The 18,939-nt window shown below is 42.7% G+C and overlaps 1 protein-coding gene across 1 annotated transcript; it reads right to left on the bottom strand.

The window, feature by feature from the left end:
• Positions 1–2,975: 2,975 nt before the first annotated feature.
• LOC101694066 lies at positions 2,976–18,658 on the bottom strand. Its single transcript, XM_004762619.3, has 4 exons — positions 17,944–18,658; positions 17,228–17,380; positions 5,609–7,537; positions 2,976–3,155 (listed from the first exon to the last, which is right to left on the bottom strand). Coding segments are annotated over exons 2-4 (2,076 nt in total). The 5' UTR covers positions 17,373–17,380; positions 17,944–18,658; the 3' UTR covers positions 2,976–3,153.
• Between the last annotated feature and the right edge of the window lie 281 nt (positions 18,659–18,939).

Here is an 18,939-nt window from a genome sequence, read left to right as displayed (position 1 = left end):
ATTCATCATAAACATACTCAATGGCAATACGGGAGAATAATATAGCTGATTCTCAAACTTATGGTGTAGCAAAATCACCAGGGGGTTGTTAAAACAGATTCCTGTGTCTTAACTCCTAGAATTTTAGAATTTCTGATTACTAGGTCTGGAGTGGACTGGACAATTTGCAGTTGTGACAAATGCCCAAATGATGCTGACACTGTTGGTCTGGGGGCCAGACTTAGAGAACCACTGCTCTAAATGTTAAATCTCTTCCTGGTTTGTTGTTGTTATTGTTATTGTTTTCATTGTTTTTAATTTAATTTTTTTCAGTGTAAACTTCTTCCTGAAGCCTTCCTCCACTTCCTGCTTTAATTGAAATCTTGTGGCGCCCCTGGGTGGCTCAGTCCATTAAGTGTCTGCCTCCGGCTCAGGTCATGATCTCAGGGTCCTGCGATTGATTCCCTTATTAGTCCCCTGCTTAGCAGGCAGCCTGCTTCTCCCTCTCCACTCATGCTTTCTTTCACTGTCTCAAATAAATAAATAAAATCCTTGAAAGAAAGAGAGAAAGAGAAAGAAAGAAGGAAAGATATCTTGCCATCTAGTGCAACCCTTGCAAGTTAATTCCTGTCTCTTCTCTCTCACTCCAGGTTTCTCTGTCTACTGTTTCTGGCCTAGGTTCCATGGTCCTTTACTTCAGTCTGTCATATCCCTCGACCTGTAGTCTTTTTGCCCAGTTTACCCAGAAGAACCTCAACCTAATCTCTTTTTCCTCTGCTCCAACTCCCAGACTGCTGAGCCTATCAAGCTGATCAAAGTTCTTCATCCTAAAATCCTCTCCTTTCAGACTCAGTACTCTCCAGTCCTATTTAGGAAAGAAAGAGAAGTCACCAGACCTCCTTCTACCAAGGTATCTATCAACCTGTCATTGCGGTTGTGGTAGGCAGAATTATAAAATAGCCTCCAAAATTTTTTGCCCAAATCTGTAGAAATGTTACTATAATGGAGTTTACCCCCATGATTAGATTATAATACACAGTTGACCTTTTCAAAGGGTGCAGGGCTGTATGGTGTGGCCTCTTACCCCAGTTGAGACAACCCTGCAGGATCATTGCAGCTCAGGAGCTCCCAGTGGAACTTTGGCTAAAGACTGTTGTTACTGCATCACATCCATACTTCTTCCCTATGTTTAATCAGGCTTTCTTTGCCCCTTCAGAGATTTTATTCCCCATAACACTCCCCACTAAATTTTCTGCACACAAATCTTCAGGTGAGAGTCTGACCCCAAGGAATTCATTGTGCCAGGAGGTACAGTAACTGCTTGGGAAAATGAAAGGGAAGGTGTTGTCAGGATGTACCCTTCGTTTGGACTTATGCTTCCCTTCTCTTTTAGCCTCTAGAATAAAGGGAAGACTTTGGGAAGGATTATAAAGCAGGCACAGTGTTCATTGGACCCGTCCTCTTTTTGTGCTTGCTCTTCCATATACCAGCATTACCATCTTCCCAGTAGCCAGAGAGTCCCAGTTATGGTCCGTTTAAGTGCCTTCAGTTAGTTCACCCAAAGCACTTGTAACTCATTTTGCAGATGTCAAAAAAGCAATCAGGTTCAACTCGTATTAACACGTTAATGAAAACCACACTCTTTAATCTTCTTATGAGCATTTATAAGCAAATTAATTAGATTGTTGGAATTTGAATGAATCAGGATTGTTGGTGGGGAGTTAATGGATGCCTTCCTGGTTCCCAGATAAGCAAGAAAGTTGGATTATATGGACTCAAGTCTTCCTTATTGTTCAGTTACTCCAGCTAATGCATTCCTAACTCAGCTTTCCCATTTTGATTGTTCTGGGCTTGGAATGATGGAACAGTGACAAGGCCAAAACTGTTCATCCAAATGGACACTAAGCCATTCATTCACAAATATTTGAGTGCATATGATGTGCTAAGCTCTATACAAACTATTCCATGGAGCTACCAGCCCTAAAGAATACATGGTCTCAAGGGTGAAAATGTTGTAACTCTCCTGTCATGTCATATCATGGGCTATGAAAGTGAAAATGCAGGTGTTACTAAAACACACACAGGAGAGTCCCATACTCCAGCCATGGGTGGGGATAGGCATCACAGATATTTTCCTAGAATATCTCCCCAATCTTTTAGGTAGGGGTTAGGAGGGAGATAAGTCACAAAAGCTTATCATAAGACCAGCTTTAGAAACCATACTATATTTTGCTTGCCTTTTTGCATCTCAGTGAAAACATGCAATGCTATCACTTTGTACCATCTACTTAATGCATCTTGAGAGTTAACTTTGTTACCACAGGTAGTTAAAATGCAGTTAAAAATATAAAAATAGAGTAAACAAATATAGTTAACTCATCACTGGGCAACTCAGAGGCAACACTGAGTGAACTCATCCATAGGTATCAAAATATTATTCCTACCATCACCCAGAAAGCCCTTCCAGGAAGCAACTCTAGCCTTTCTACATGTGCCTTGTTCTTACAAATACCCTTAAGGACAGTATTCATCCACATATAAACATTTTGGCACTTAGTCACAGCCTTAACCTGTACCATTTATTGGGAAAAGCCTGGTTCCACAAATTGACCAAATAGGTTGTAGTTTCTGAGTGTAAGGAGCTCTCTTGTTTGCCTTGTTTCTGTGAGTGTACACTGGGAGTAAGTAACATATACTACAACTCACCAACGGACATACTGATCAGTGGCACTACTATAAGCCTGGTTTCCATTTGTAAAAAATAAATAAGCTGCTGTCTCTATCATCAGGATAGTTCCTGTTTTGGGGCATCCTTCATCTCTTTATTCTGCCCTCAACTCACCATCCTCTTCCCCATTTTAAAGGTCCCTGGAGGTAACAAGACAGTAATAGACCTGGCAGAAGTATTCATGAATAACCCAACTCTACCGGTGGTGTTACCAATGATGTGGCCATTTGGAGAGGGGAAGAAAATGCTTGAGAATCAAACACACATGCAATTCAATTTATTTGTTGTTTTAGTTCTTTTAATTCCAAAGGCTTTACAATGTCACATTTTCTTTATGTTGGTATAATTGCTTTCTTAGTTCAAATCAAGGGATAATCCTGTGTTCTAGGCCATCATGATGATGTACTATTTAGCTCTTCTATGTAGCTGGAACACAGCAATTTGTTTCCTATGAAATAACAGAATAAAAGATTTCTTTAAATTAGCTGTATAACAAACTCGAGATATACAGAGAGTCATTACTAATATCTTTAGTGTTCATCTTTACGATAAGGTTAAAGGTGTTAACATTTTGCCTGAGCATGAGTATTAGTCTTTTCTTATGACCCCTGTAGCGTAGGAATGGCCTTGAAAGGGCCAGTAACCATGTGCTCCCTGACACCTAGGCCTAGGGGTTGAAAGTGTGGCAGGGATATCAAGACTCAGTGTGAAGAGAAGCCGGTCTTGCCAGTAACCCCTTAAGAGAGACCCTGAACTTCAAGTACCCAGCTCTCCAAGCTCTAAACTGGGACACTTTGATAAACCACTGGGATAACTTACAAAATCCCATATAACCCACAATAGACTACCATTAACACCCCTGGGAATTAAACGTGGAAAATCAGCATAACAATGACATTCCATGGAACTGAAAGGCTTTGACTCCAATCTACTTATAAGGAAGGATCTATATATAGGTCTACAGGTCTGTTACCCAGTCAGAATGCTGCCATTTTTCACTGCCCACCAGCAGTGTTAGTTTTGCAGGGCAGAACACGCACTGAGTAGGAAACCCCAAACAAAGCCCTAAAAGCCAATCATGAGACACCCAAATTAGGTACAGAACAGATACCAACTGTCTATTTCCTGTCTGTACCTGCTGTTTCCTAAACGTTACAGCATCTGTCTCAAATCTGTTTGAAACTTTGTAAGGTACCTCGGTTTTCCATCTCTCACAGTTACCTGAAGTAAGAAATGATTCATACATTAAATAATCTAAGTTACTTAAAAAACCAAAGCCGGGGGGGAACCACACCCTTCTTGAAAAAAATCTTTTGTTCAAGATACTATTCTGTATCATTCTGTAGTCCTTGACAGAAAAAAAAAAAAAAATCAAAATAATGGACACAATCTAGACAACTCGGCCTGAAAATTACCATCTTAACTGTATAACCAAGAGTAAATTAAAGTTATCTTCTTCACAGGGCTGTGATAAGATGGAAAAAACGGATTCCTACACACTGATGGGAAATGAAAGCAGAGGCAAACGAGACTTTGAGAAGACTAAAGGTAAGATGGACAGTGTTTTGGTTTAGAAATTAAGACTGGAACTTAATTAAATTTCCCCGGGGGCTCTTATGCATCCCATTTGTCACTTACCTGCCTCATTTCATTTTTCCTCCCCAGGTATAATCATCCCCCAGACTCTACTTTGGGCCCTTCCCACTGCTTGGAGCCCTCTCCCTAAACATAGGGTGATCCAAACTCAAGCTTCAACCAGGTATGTATGATCTGCTAGTCCAGTCCTCCCACTGACAGCCTCACAGTAAAGCAAGACAACTTCCTTTTCCAAGCTTCCTTGTCTATGGATGTTATCATTTTTTTCTAGATACAAGTTCAAACCCCAGCCTTTTTTTTTTTTTTTCCCCTATTGACAAGAGATAGAGAGAGAACACAAGCAGGCAGTGCAACAGGCAGAAGGAGAGGGAGAAGCAGGCTTCCTGCTGAGGGGCTTGATCCCAGGACCCTGAGATCATGTCCTGAACCAAAGGCAGAGGCTTAACTGACTGAGCCACCCAGGTACCCTTCCAGCCTTTTTATTTTTTTCTTAAAGAATCAGTTTTGTTAATGGATTCTCTGAAATGTTATCTTTTACTCCCATGTGAGTTAGGACCCTTTATATCCAATGTTCAGTTAAGTGTTGGTGGTAGAGTGGTAAGCACAGCTGCCTTCCAATATTCAGTTAAACTGACTTTATAAAGGGGTTTCAGCCAAATGGACATGCTTCAAATTCCTCTTCCACTATTACTGCCAGCTGAAGAGGCCTAGAGCACATTTCTTCCTGTCCCTTCTCTATTCAATTTGCTTTGGGCACCTTCTTACTGCCTACAGGACAAAAATCTCAAAAGGAAAATTTCTACTATTTAGCCCAGTCTGTTTAGACCCACTTGCCCAACTCATCACAGGCCTCCCTTCTGGCTGGCTCTTCTCAGGCTCAATCCCTGGAACACACTTGACCTCTCCTGGCTGCCCAATCAAGCTCATGCTACTGTCTCCATTCTTACTCCAAACCACAGCCCCCAAATTTGTATCAAAATTCACTGCCTTCACATGAAATGCCCTTTCTCAGCAACTCCACCTAGCTCTATGTCCCTGACTTTTCTCTTTCAACCCTCCTGTCCTTTACCACCACCCAGCTTTCCATCAACTCCTACAGTTCTTTGTTCAAATTACATTAGTTTCCTAGAATGCAAGACCTCAAACCTGGAATTTCTCCCAATCCTATAAACATGGGCACCTATAGCTGTTTAAGAACATACTTCCAAAATTAAGAAATACTGTTGATCTATGGCTGCCTTTGCATCCAGGACCCAGTGGGGAACCACCACAGACAACCATGGAATGAGTCCATTAGTCACTTACATTCCCAGGGCTTGGGAGAGACTCTCTTGGACTGTAATCCCTCCTGTACAGCCATGGTACGTTCTCCTTGGAACCTGCCATCCTGTCCTGTTACTTTGCACACCACAGGGATGCTCTCGTATTCCCCAAGCTTTAACATGTACTTTTTTCTGGTGCACCACACAATAAGCTGGGGAGGGAGAGAGCACTCAGCTGGCATCCTGATGATCCTGCCAACCTCACCATAAATCTTCCCTTTGGAAGACATCACACAGCCCAGTGGACTAACTTCTTCCAAGAGGCATTCTATCTCATACATTTCATCTTCAGCTTCCTCTTCCAAATCACAGTCTTCTGAATCATTGGGAAGTACAGTGTTCAAGGCACCATTTTTCTTCAATAAATAGACTGTGTTCCCACTTGAGAAGTTTCTCAGGGACTTCTGCTTCCTGCCTTTCACAGTTTTTTTAATCTTTGTACACTTCTTGAAGTTCTCATGATCCTCCTCCTCAATCTCATCATTCATGGTCATTTCTTCTTCATCTGTGTTCAGTCTCCCATTCCTGATGGTCCTTCTCCGTGATCCCTTAGTCTTGCAATCTGGAAATGACTCTTCATCGTTGGAAGGCATTTGCTCAAGGGATATCTCCAGATGTGCATCCTGCCACCAGCTCCTATCACACTGAATCCCTTCATCTACCCACCTGCTATTCATCTGGGCCAAACAGGCAGAGCTAGACACATGCTTTGAGCAGCTGTTCCACTCTACCACCTCTTCCAGTTCTCCACATCTGAATTCTTCTGTTGCCTTTCTGCTCTCTGATGAGGGCTCAGGAGATTTCTCATGCTCTGCATCCTGCCACTGGCTCACATCACACTGAATGCCTTCATCGACATGGCTGAACTGGGCGAGGGAGGTAGGGGGGAGGACATAATTCTCAGGGTAGCTGTTGCTCTCTACAACTTCACCTTTGCCCACTTTCACAGGGAAGCCACGGCCCCCACTACTGTTGTCTAGCATGCTTTCCCCAAAGTGAATGGGACTCCAGATTTTGGACTCTAGGCTCAGGTCCTCAATGGCTTTATTGCTGGAGCAGACTGGCCTTTCCTGCTGGAGCTTATCGCCATCTCCAGAAGACTGGCACAGATTGGAATTCAGAGTATCCTGGATTTCACCTCTGTCTTTTGCTTCATCTAGAGAGGACAGGAATTGGAGAACAGCTGCATAGCCTTTTTCTTTACCCAAGTTCATGTCCACAATGGAGCCTGACTTCACCACCTCATCACGTCTTACACAATGACACTGTTCCGACCACAGAGTGCTTTCTTTGTCTTTACACATAATGCCATCTGCACCCTCATGATGGTTATGAAGCACACTTCTATTCTCCCAAGAACTCTGTGAAATCCCACCATGCTGCACCATGATGTCTGGCATGGCTTTACCATAAGCCAGGTCATACAAATGGATAGTTTCCTTCAAAGTCTTCCAGAACTGTGTTACAGGGGATCCTTTGCGTTGTTCTAGCCCCATTTTCCCTTTCTCAGACGCATAGTTTACTTGAGGTGATGCTCTATATACAGTGTTAGGAGAAGGGCTCTCACCAGGTAGCTGCTGCTTCTGGGCAACAGATGACAAAACCCCATCTGTTGCTTGAGGAATGTTTTCAGTTTCTGTGTCACTATTAGAAGTTGGGATACTGGTCACCATATCACCTTCTGAGTGGGTGTCTTGTTTCTGAGTCTTGTTTTCAGCCTGATGAGGTTCAGTCTGAGTCTCTTTCGTCTTCGTTTTCTTTCCATAGGCACTACACTGCTGGAACTGTGCTGTGTTACAAAACATAGGTCTTCGGTTAAAGGCAGTGGGCAATGGAGACTGAGGGATGAGGAAGCCAGGAGACTCACTGAGTATCACTGAATATGGGAAATACAGACTTCCATTTCTGAAACCTAGGGTGAGAACACAGTAGTTAGCCACTCGGTCTCCTGTAGCCAGTCACAACATTAAGCCAGGACGCAGCCAGCTGACCACACCAGTTGGTCAAATATGCAGTGTTTTCAACGCCAGTTGGTAGCTACTGGCCCCCACTTCTCCCTGAATATCCTCAGGATTTGACAAGGGAAAGGACAGTGACCAGAACCGTGGGGCCTCCAGAACCTTCCTTCACCACGAGAGCAGGCATCTGTTCCGATGGGTTGGTCGCCAGGCCATCAAATAATCAGTGTATTATGAATCACCCCTACTTAGTAGTGACTCTTTTTCAGAGAGACCTAGCACCCAGTAAGGGTAACTTAGGATTATTGTGGCTGGGGAAAGAATAATTATGTCAGCCCATATACAGCAAGGAAGAACAAAAGTTCTTTGTATGTACAGGCCTTTCTAAACCTTTTTATTCAGCACTACTCATTCACAGACCCATCTTCCCCTGTTTTCCAGTCTTCAGAAGTAAACAGGGCAATGGTGCCAATAATGCTAGACACATTTCTGTCATACAAATTCATGTTAGGAATGGCATTTGATTTTGCGAGACAGATATATATAAGTGACAAATTAATTTAAGATAAAACTTCTACTTAGTATATAAAAGCATTAATTATATTCAGATCAGTGTTCATCAGGTAATTTACTCAATATGAAGGTTGATCTAATCAACTCAATTTTATAGTTTAAGACTGCATCAAAATGCCTCTTGGTCCTGGCCTAATCTACTTATACATAAAAGTATATGGATTTCTTTCTTTATCGAAAGGAAGTAGATGAGTCTCAGCTTGACTTCGCCATGGCCTACAGAGGTTAGAAGCCAACAGAATGAAGTTCATGAGCCAGAGAACTTCCTACCATACATGTTGTACTATATCATACAATGGACCAAAATACCTTAATGCAGGTCCCTGCCACTAGCATCTCTCCCAGGACCCTATTCAGCTACTCATTGCATAAACATAGGTGTTAGAGTTGTTACTTTGTCCCTCACTAATCAGCAAAATCTATGGCTACTCTTTGTAATACCTTCCCTCTTCTGCTACCATGACCAGGACTTGAAGTCATCTCCATGTTTTTACTTCAGTAACTACTACCAGGAACTTCCTTTACCCATCTCCCTGACATTCACAGGTCTGTAATCCAAACTAGTTCCAAAATTATCTATATTTATATCTTTTCTTTCCTTCCTCTATTTTTTTTTTAAAGTAATCTCTATATCCAGTGTGGGGCTAAAACTCATAACCCCAAGATCAAAAGTCAGGTCCTCTCCCAACTGAGCCAGCCAGGTACTCCCAGAGGTATGACCCCTCACTTGAGAGACAATATTTGAAGTAATTTGAAGTATTGTCACTGCTAGTCGGGAAATGAGGAACAATGACCACATTCCTTAGGATGTCTTAAAAGCCCTCATTATCTGATTTGTCAATCTATCATCTAATTCTTCCACTAAGCCTATGTGCTCTAGCCACATGTGGGTTCCCCCACAGGCTAACTTCTCTTCACTTTTCAAAGAACTCCTCCTTTCCTACTTCTTCCACTGCTAAAACCTTTTGTTTTTTAAATGGAAATCTCACCATTAGTGACAATAGATGGACCTTGAGGGCATTTTCCTAAGAAAAATTGGATAGAGAAAGACAAATGCCATATCATCTCACTTCTATGTACAATCCAGAGAAGATGAACTCAGAAAGTTAGTGGTTACCAGGGGCTGGGTGGTTGGGTTAATGGGGAAATGCTGGCCAATGGCAAAAGAAAACTAATTCATCTTGTTAATACAAAGGAGAGTACTGAGGCAGCAAAAAGAATTTAATATTGATTCAAAATCAGCCTATTGGGACGCCTGGGTGGCTCAGTTGGTTAAGCAGCTGCCTTCGGCTCAGGTCATGATCCCAGCGTCCTGGGATCGAGTCCCATATCGGGCTCCTTGCTCCGCAGGGAGCCTGCTTCTCCGTCTGACTCTGCCTTCCACTCTGTCTGCCTGTGCTCGCTCTCGCTCGCTCTCTCTGACAAATAAATAAAATCTTTAAAAAAAAAAAAAAAAAAAACAAAATCAGCCTATTTATAAAAGCATGTATTTGGCCCTCTATTTCAATTGTACAAGTATGTGTACTGCATGCCTAATTAATGTTAAAAGCTGGTAGATGGGGCATCTGGGTGGCTCTGCCTTTGGCTCAAGTCATGATCCCAGGGTCCTGGGATCGAACCCCACATCAGGCTCCCTGCTCAGTGGGAAGCCTGCTTCTCCCTCTCCCACTCCTCCTGCTTGTGTTCCCTCTCTTGCTGTGTCTCTGTCAAATAAATAAATAAAGTCTTTAAAAAAAAAAAAAGCTGGTATAATTTCTGGTTGTACGTAAGAAGAATATGTAAGAAGTTTGGAAGTCACTTACTCTGAACAAAGTTAAAAGCTCAACTGAAAAATCAAGAATTCTTCCCATATTCTACACAGCAGTAGGTTACAGAACAAAGTGCTATCCCCAATGTTGGAGAGATATGTGAATGCAGACAAGCACAACTTACAGGGGCACAAACCCAAGAGGTAAAAAGTCCATGGGAACTAGTAGTAGGATAGGGAAACCTGAACTGTTATCGACAAATTAAAGGCTCAGAATGAACAAGTTAAAAAAACTTCAAGGGGACCCTTTCGTAATGAACCCTCACTCCCTTCCTTGTTTTGAGTTTTATCTGCAGTAGCTCAACCAGTTTCTTACAGTAAATCTAGGAAAGAAATCCCACAGGAAAAGTGGGGAAGAGAAACAATGGTGACATATAAAGGAAAACTCTATTCCTACCAACACTGGACCTCAGGACAAGCTAGTTAACCAGAGCCTAACTGATAAGGGAGTAGGCAAATACTTATCTCAAACCCACCCTAACAACCCTTCCCTATCCAATGGGAAGAGGAAGGTGAAGAACATGTATGGTTCAGAGTTCAAAGGCACCATCTCACTAAAAGACCGAGACCTAAAACTACAGTTCTTCAGTAACCATAGGACTATGATTCCTGTCCCACCTCCCCAACTTAACATGTTACTAAAGGCCTATTTAAAGCAGTACTTTTTATCCAGCACAAAATGCCTGGCAATCAAGAAAACATTACAAGGTATACTAAAAGCCAAAACCTGTGTAGTCTGTGAAAAAATTCACTTTCAACATAAAGACAAGGATGAAAAGTAAATGCATGGAGAAAGATGTTCTGTGCTAATAGTAAACAAAAAATGGCAGATGCAGTGGGTAAAAAAAAAAAAAAAAAAAAATCACTAAGGACAATTGATCTAAACAGCACCTTTAACCAACTAGAAATAACTGACATCCACAGACTACTTCATCAAGCAGAATACACAGCTCATACCCATATGGAACATGCACCAAAACACTTACACAGATTAAAAAGTACATTAATCATATAGTGTCTGCTCTTAGCCTACAACTGAGTATAGAAAACAAAGATAGCTGTAAAATCCCCCAAATATTTTGAGATTAAATGCCTTACTAAATAACACTGAATCAATGAAGACACAAATGACTAATATCAGAAATGAAAGAGGGTACATCACTACAGATTCCACAGACAGTAAAAAAGATGGGGCACCTGGGTTTCTCTAGGTTACAGCCTCTGCCTCTGACTCAGGTCATGATCCCAGTGTCCTGGGATCAAGCCCCGCATTGGGCTCTCTGCTCAGCAGGTAGCCTGCTTCCCACCCCCCCTCCCCAGCTCTACCTGCCTCTCTGCCTACTTGTGATCTCTGTCTGCCAAATAAATAAATAAATAATCTTAAAATAAAAATCCTATTTTAAAAAAGATGGAAAGAATACTATGAACTCTATTGTCACAACTTTCCAAACCTATAAAAAATGGGCCAATTCCTTGAAAGATAAAGTTGGACAGGCTCAGACCAGTAGAAATGGACATCTGCACAGATTTCTATATATTAAAGAAATGAATCACCTAACTGATAACCATCCAGAACAGAAAGCACCAGGCCCAGAAGGGCTCACTGGTGAAGTCTACCAAACACTTAAATTACAAATAGATCAATGTAGGATAGAATAGAGACCCTACACACAGACCCATATAAATATAATCAACCAATATTTGACAAAGGAGCAAAGACAATACAATGGACCAATGACAGTTTTTTCAACAAATCATCCTGGAACTGGACATATACGTGCAAATGCAACCCTAGACACATACCTCACAACAAACATCCTTCACAAAAATTAACTCAGAAAGGACCACAGACCTCCATGTAAAACACAGAAACTGTAAGAACAAGAAGTTAACACCAGAGAAAACCTAGATGTTCTTGGGTATGGTGATGACTTCTTAGACAAAATACCAGTGGCATACATGATCCATGCAAGAAAGAACTTGATAAGCTATCAGTAAAATTAAGAACTCTTCAAAATATACTGATACTGTCAACTGAAAAGTCACAGACCAGGAGAAAATATTTATAAATACATGCCTCATAAAGGACTATTACCCAAAATATATAAAGAACCCTTAAAATATTAAGAAAATAACCTGATTTTAAAAGAGGCTATAGACCTTAACAGATAATCTCATCAAAGAAAATACACAGACAGGGGTGCCTGGGTGGTTCAGTGGGTTAAAGCCTCTGCCTTTAATCCCAGGGTCCTGGGATCGAGCCCCACATCGGCCTTTCTGCTCAGCGGGGAGCCTCCTTCCTCCTCTCTCTCTCTCTGCCTGCCTCTCCACCTACTTGTGATCTCTGTCAGTCAAATAAATAAATAAAAATCTTAAAATAAAAAAAAAAGAAAAGAAACCTTGCCAAATAAACATGAAAACATGCTCCACATAATATTTCATCAGGGAAATGCAAATTAGAGCAATGAGATACTGTACAAGTACTAGAATGGCTGAAGTCTTAAACACTGGTAATAATACCCAGTATTGACGAGTATGTGCAGCAACAGGAACTCTGATTGCTAGTGGAAATGCAAGATGGTACAGATGTAAATGCTTTAAAATAGTGTGAAAGGAAGAAAGTTTGGCAATTTCTTGCAAAACTAAACATATTCCAAAACTTGGGAAAAACCAAGATATCCTTCAGTAGATAAATGGATGTATAAATGTCATAATTCAGATAATGCAATATGATTCAGCAGTAAAAACAAATGAGTTATCAAGTAACAAAAAGATATAAGGAAACTTAAAATGGGTAGTACTATGTAGAAAAAGCCAATATGAAAAAACTACATACTATATGATTCCAATGATACAACTTTCTGGAATAGGCAATGCTATGGAGCCAGTAAAAAGATAAGTGGTTGCCAGGGGTTAGGAAGAATGGAGGCATGAATAGGCAAAGAATTTTTAGAGCAGTGAAACTATTCAATTCAGTATCATAATGGTGGCTATCTTTTATGATGTATTTATCCAAAACCACAGAACATGCAGCTCTAAGAACACACCCTAACATAACCTGAGGGTGAAATGTACCATTTTAGGTTCACTGATTATAACAAATATCACACTGGTGAGGGATGTTGATAATGGGAAAGGTTATGCACAATGGAGGGCATATGGGAAATCTTTCTGCCTTCTGCTCCACTTTGCTGTGCACCAAAATTGCTCTAAAAAATGAAGCCTCCTAGGGGGCCTGGGTGACTCAGTTGGTTAAGTATCTGCCTTCAGCTCAGGTCGTGATCCTAGGGTCCTAGAACTGACCCCCGCACTGGGCTCCCTGTTCGGTGAGGAGCCTGCTTCTCCTCCCTCTCCCCCCGTTTGTGCACTCTCTCTCTCTCTCTGTCAATTAAATAAATGAAAGCTTTAAAAAAAAAAAAAAGAAGCTATTGAAAGAGAAAACCAAAGTTGGCGGCACCACAATTCCAGACTTCAAGCTCTATTACAAAGCTGTCATCATCAAGACAGTATGGTACTGACACAACAACAGACACATAGATCAATGGAACAGAATAGAGAGCCCAGAAATGGACCCTCAACTCTATGATTAACTAATCTTCGACAAAGCAGGAAAGAATGTCCGATGGAAAAACATACAGCCTCTTCAACAAATGGTGTTGGGAAAATTGGACACGTGCAGAAGAATGAAACTGGACCATTTCCTCGCACCACACACAAAATAGACTTAAAATGGATGAAAGAGCTCAATGTGAGACAGGAATCCATCAAAATCCTTGAGACCACAGACAGCAAGCTCTTTGTCCCCAGTTACAGCGACTTCTTCCTAAAAATCTCACCAGAGGCAAGGGAAGCAAGGGCAAAAATGAACTATTAGGACTTCATCAAGATTGAAAGCTTTTGCTCAGCAAAGGAAATAGTCGGGGCACCTGGGTGGCTCAATGGGTTAAAGCCTGTCTTCGGCTCCGGTCATGATCCCAGGGTTCTGGGATAGAGCCCTGCATCAGGCTCTCTGCTCAGCGGGTAGCCTGCTTCCCCCTCTCTCTGCCTCTGCCTGCCTCTCTGCCTACTTGTGATCTTTGTCAAATAAATAAGTAAAATCTTAAAAAAAAAAAAAAAAGAGTATGGAGGTTCCTCAAAAAGTTGAAAATAGTAGTACCCTACGACCCAGCAATTGCACTACTGGGTATTTACCCTAAAGATACAAATGTAATGATCCGAAGAGGCACATTCACCTCAATGTTTATAGCAGCAATGTCCACAATAGTCAAACTATGGAAAGAGCCTAGATGTCCATCAACAGATGAATGGATAAAGAAGGTGTGGTGTGTGTGTGTGTGTGTGTACACGCTCTCTCTCTCTCTCTCTCTGGAATACTTTGCAGCCATCAAAGACCTGAAATTTCGCCATTTGCAACAATATGGATGGAACTAGAGGGTATTATGCTAACCAAAATAAGTCAATCACAGAAAGACAATTGTCATATGATCTTTCTGATAGGAGGAATTTGAGAGGCAGAGCGGGTCATAGGAGAAAGGCAGGGGAAAAAATGAAACAAGATGGGACAGGGAGGGATACAGACCATAAGAGACTCTTAATCTCAGGAAACAAACTGAGAGTTGTTGGGGTGTGGGGTGGGTAGGGATAGGGTGGCTGGGTGAAGGGCATTGGGGAGGGTATGTGCTATGGTGAGTGCTGTGAATTGTGTAAGCCTGATGATTCACAGACCCGTACCCCTGAAACATAATACATTATATGTCAATAAGTCAATAATTTTTTTTTTAAAAAGCCTACTAAATACAGGTAGAGATCCTTGAATATGCATAGAATATATCAGAAAGATACCCAAATCACTGGCAACATTTTCTGACTCAGGGAGGATACTGGGAGACTGGGAAAAGGGATTAGGGGCTAAAGACTTCATTCCTTGTTTATATACTATTTTAATTGTTAGCCCATGCATTTGGTTAGTTTTTCAATTAAAAAAATGATTTAAGCCAGTTTCAATTGAAGAGATGTTCTGTTACTCATAAAATAGTTACACCTCTCATTCTGAATAATTCCTAGTCAGAATGACTAGGTACAAAATAAACCACAATAATCCCTGCCCTTTAGGTTAGTACATCCAGAATGCTTTTGAGTCCACTTGTTCAACTGAACTCATGTTATATTCCCTCAAGGAACATCTTTACAACCTTGGCTATGATGGACATGCTGTTTAATATACCATTTCATCAAGCTATTTAACAAATTCTAATATATTCCTCTCATTTCCTACTTAACTCTATCCAAAAATGGTGTAAATTATCTTCAATCAACATCTTTCTGTACTGGCATCCATTCTTCTCTTGGCAATAGGTCCTTCAAAAAGGACCTCTGCCCAAATGGAATCTAACAGGCTCATACCACCTTCAACCTGGGGCATATAATCTAGACTAATCAAGGAGACTAGTTCATCTTCTGGGTGGTAAGTACAACAAGGATAACATGTGGCAAAGCCAAACCACCAGGAGTCAGTTTTGGAACTCTTTTTGAAACTACTGGAAGGGAAGGCTCTTCTCTGGGATCCTTAGCCAGAAAATCATTACAGGCCCACAAATTCTGTAACTATCTTTGTCACTTTGAAATGGTTGAGAATGAGAATACAGAGAAAGTCAAAACCTAGGAAAAAAAACAAAATTAGAAATAAAGGAATATAGATTCGAATACGGATTACATCCTTGGAGTCCCTATTTAGCTAGCCTGAAATGGCTTTTCTTGGAATTCTTGGTTGCACAAAACAGTAAGTCATATGAACTTTTTTTTTTCCCCACTAAAATATCTGAGTTAGGTTGCAATTAAAACAAACAAGCAAACAAACAACACAGATGGGATTCCTACTCCCAGTACTTATCACTCTAATTCTCCTAAACCACAACTCTCAGGACAAATATGGTAAACCTTAAGGGGAATTGCATGAAAAAAAGTGCACAAGTACAGAATCTCAGCCTTTTAATTAAAGTTCAAGATACAATATGCATTTCTTTCTCTCAGGAATTTTCCATCCTCTGACCTCAAGAATCTTCCTCAGACAATTCCTTCATCTGGACTATTCCAAAATCACATTTCAACATCTGTATTAATTAGGGATCACCAGAAAAAGCTAATGGAATGTTTATATATAAAAATTTCTTTAAGAACTAGACCACGTGGTGGTACAAGTTCAAAATAGGTCAGGTAGGCAGTCTTGTTGGGAGACACAATGAGGAGCTGAAGTCCATAGGTCATATGCTGGCAAAATTCCTTATTCCTCAGACTGCAATTTTAAAATGGTTTCCACTAGGAGCTCCTTGGACTAAAGATTCTACTACTTAGGTGGGATCAGTGATTGATGGACTAAAAATCTGTCCTTATCATACCTAGTTTTCTCCTTGGAAAACAGTTGCATACAATACACAACATGCTTTATCTACAACAGGTACACTGAAGAATAGATTTTTTTTTTTTTAAGATTATTTATTTATTTATTTAACAGAGAGAAATCACAAGTAGACTGAGAGGCAGGCAGAGAGAGAGAGAGAGGGAAGCAGGCTCCCTGCCGAGCAGGGATCATGGCCGAGCATGGGATCATGACCTGAGCCGAAGGCAGCGGCTTAACCCACTGAGCCACCCAGGCGCCCTGAAGAATAGATTTAACATTATCTTTGCCGCTGGAGGCATGAGAAGGGAGAATCACTCCATGGATCCTTCTGCCCTGCTTAAACCCCCTCCCATCCCATAATGTATGAAATCCTAGATTTCTACCTCCCAAACACTTAAACCTCATCATTCTTCTCCTAAAGTACTTTTTTGACCTCACCAGGAGAGCTTTAAGAATCTTTAGGCCTTGTTGAAAAACTTATAGGGACTAGGAGCTCTAAGGTGCCTCTGTAAGACTGGTCTCATAATAGAATTTTGGTTTGACTCCTGTGTAACTCTGAGCAAGTCGGGGGCTCTGAGCCTCTGTTCCCCGGTTTGTAAAGCATAAACAGCAATAATACCTAGCTCATGGGGCTGTTGAGGTCAAATGAGAGAACCTACTTCCAGTATTTGGCAGAATAACTGGCATATAGAATTCAAATTTTATCTATTAATGTGAACTTCAAACACTGCCCCTGTATGCTGCCATAATATCTGTGTCAGGACAGAGTGAGGGAAGGGAAGTCATGGATTTTAAGGTATTAGAAACTCTCGGGCATTGCTTGAGGGGGAGGGTCCCTAACCCCACTGAGCTTCTTGAATTTCTTACCTGCCCCAGGAACACAGAACGGATTATAGCTGGGATTCTGGTACCAAGGACTCGGGTAAGTCTGCTGGCCCACGGCATGCACATAAAAAAACGGTCTGGCGTTACTGCCCTCAAAATGTGCATTGTTTTCTGAAGAGGAGTTCATTTTCTAGGCTGAAAAACAGGTGTTTGTATTTAGGAAAAGGCAGTGGCGCTCAGTGCTGTATACTGCCGTGAAGGGAGAAATCATCCTACTTCCCTTTCCGAACCCCCAAGCCTGGGTGGCAGGGTCCTCACCATCTCTTCCCACTCGCCTGGGATGGGGGACACAGGGCTGCACTGCACTGAGGACCTGAGCAGTGCTGCCCACGGGCAGGGCCGCATCTTACCAGAACACCTCAGTTCCCAGAGCAGCAGCAACACCAAAATTAGACTGAGGCCTGGGAGGCAAAGAGGGAAACTGTGCCGTGCCTGGAGCGCAAGGGGCACCCCAGGAGCTCCACCCGGGGCAGTGGCTTGGACCCGGCCTGCGAGTACTGGTCTTTGGCCTCACCGCCAGCATGCCTACCCCACACCACCTCCTCCCCAGTCTGGAGGAGCCCATCCCCTGAGCCCAGTGTCTCCTTACCCACGGCTCACCCCCACCCCCCACCCCGCCCAGCCCCGGTCCCACAATCCAGTCTACTCCGCTCCCCCGGGACCCGCAGCCCCAGCACACCCATCTGCTCCAAACCTACCTCCGTGACCTGCAGAGTCTCTGGCACCGGGTGTCCTGGCTCGGGCCCTTACATACCCTGGTTGGCACGTGCTGCCTGTTGCCCAGGTGCAGCTCTAGCGCAGATGGCCCGCGCATGCGCTCTGGACGAGGTCCGCCCCCACCCCCCCCAGGCTGCCTTGACTGAAGGCACCTGAGGAAACTCGCGGGGAGCTTTCTGCACCATGTGAGCTCCAGTGCGTGCACACCCAAGTGTCGGTGCCTCCAGAGGATGGATCAGTCCCTGTCCCTTTTTCTCTCCCAGACTGTCCCTTCCATTTGAGTGTGTTCCGTTAGGACAGCTTCGGACACCTCCTCTGAGCTCCTGGTGTCCCTCGGGCCTAACGCCCCAGACACAGGAAGAGGAGCTGACGGAGGAGAAGGAGAGGGGAAGGAGGAAGCCAGCCTGGTCAGTGCAGGAGTTTCACAAAGGAGGGGCGCTCCAGCCTGCTTCCCGCTGAGGCGAGTAAAAACCAGGGGAGCAGAACCTGGCAGTTAAGGCGCCATTGGTTGGGAGAGTGAGGGACAGGGGGCCTGGAGAAGTCGTCTGTGAGCTGGTAGGTTGGCAGGTTGAGGGAGAAGCTGGCACACACGGACTCCGCTTTCTTTGCACGTGGGAGAAAGGAAAGTCTTCCAGGAGAGTAGTTACCGGGAGTCGTGGGGTTGGAAGGACGATTGTGACGTTGTTGTTTTGTTTGTTAAAGGTAGAGATTTCGGTATCTTTATGGCCAGAATGGACAGAGGGGGAGATGTTCCCTATAGTGGAGAGAGAAGGGATGTTAGGAAGCACAAGGCAAGTTTTGCTAAGCCTAGTTACAATGCTCTGCCTTGGACCCAAGTTACTGAGATAAGAGGGAAATGAAGTCCCGAAGGCAGGGATTCAGTGCTTTAGCATCTGATGACCTTGATTTTTTTCAGTGGAAGGCGGGAATGAGACTTACAGGGAGCCCTGAAAAATTTGGGATGACTGTATTACTAG

Source organism: Mustela putorius, unplaced genomic scaffold, assembly GCF_011764305.1.
Source record: "Mustela putorius furo isolate JIRA1106 unplaced genomic scaffold, ASM1176430v1.1 tig00003845_pilon_pilon_pilon, whole genome shotgun sequence".
Classification (NCBI taxonomy): Eukaryota; Metazoa; Chordata; class Mammalia; order Carnivora; family Mustelidae; genus Mustela; species Mustela putorius.
Note: the sequence above shows the minus strand (reverse complement) of the source record. Positions and strands in the feature narration are given on the sequence as shown.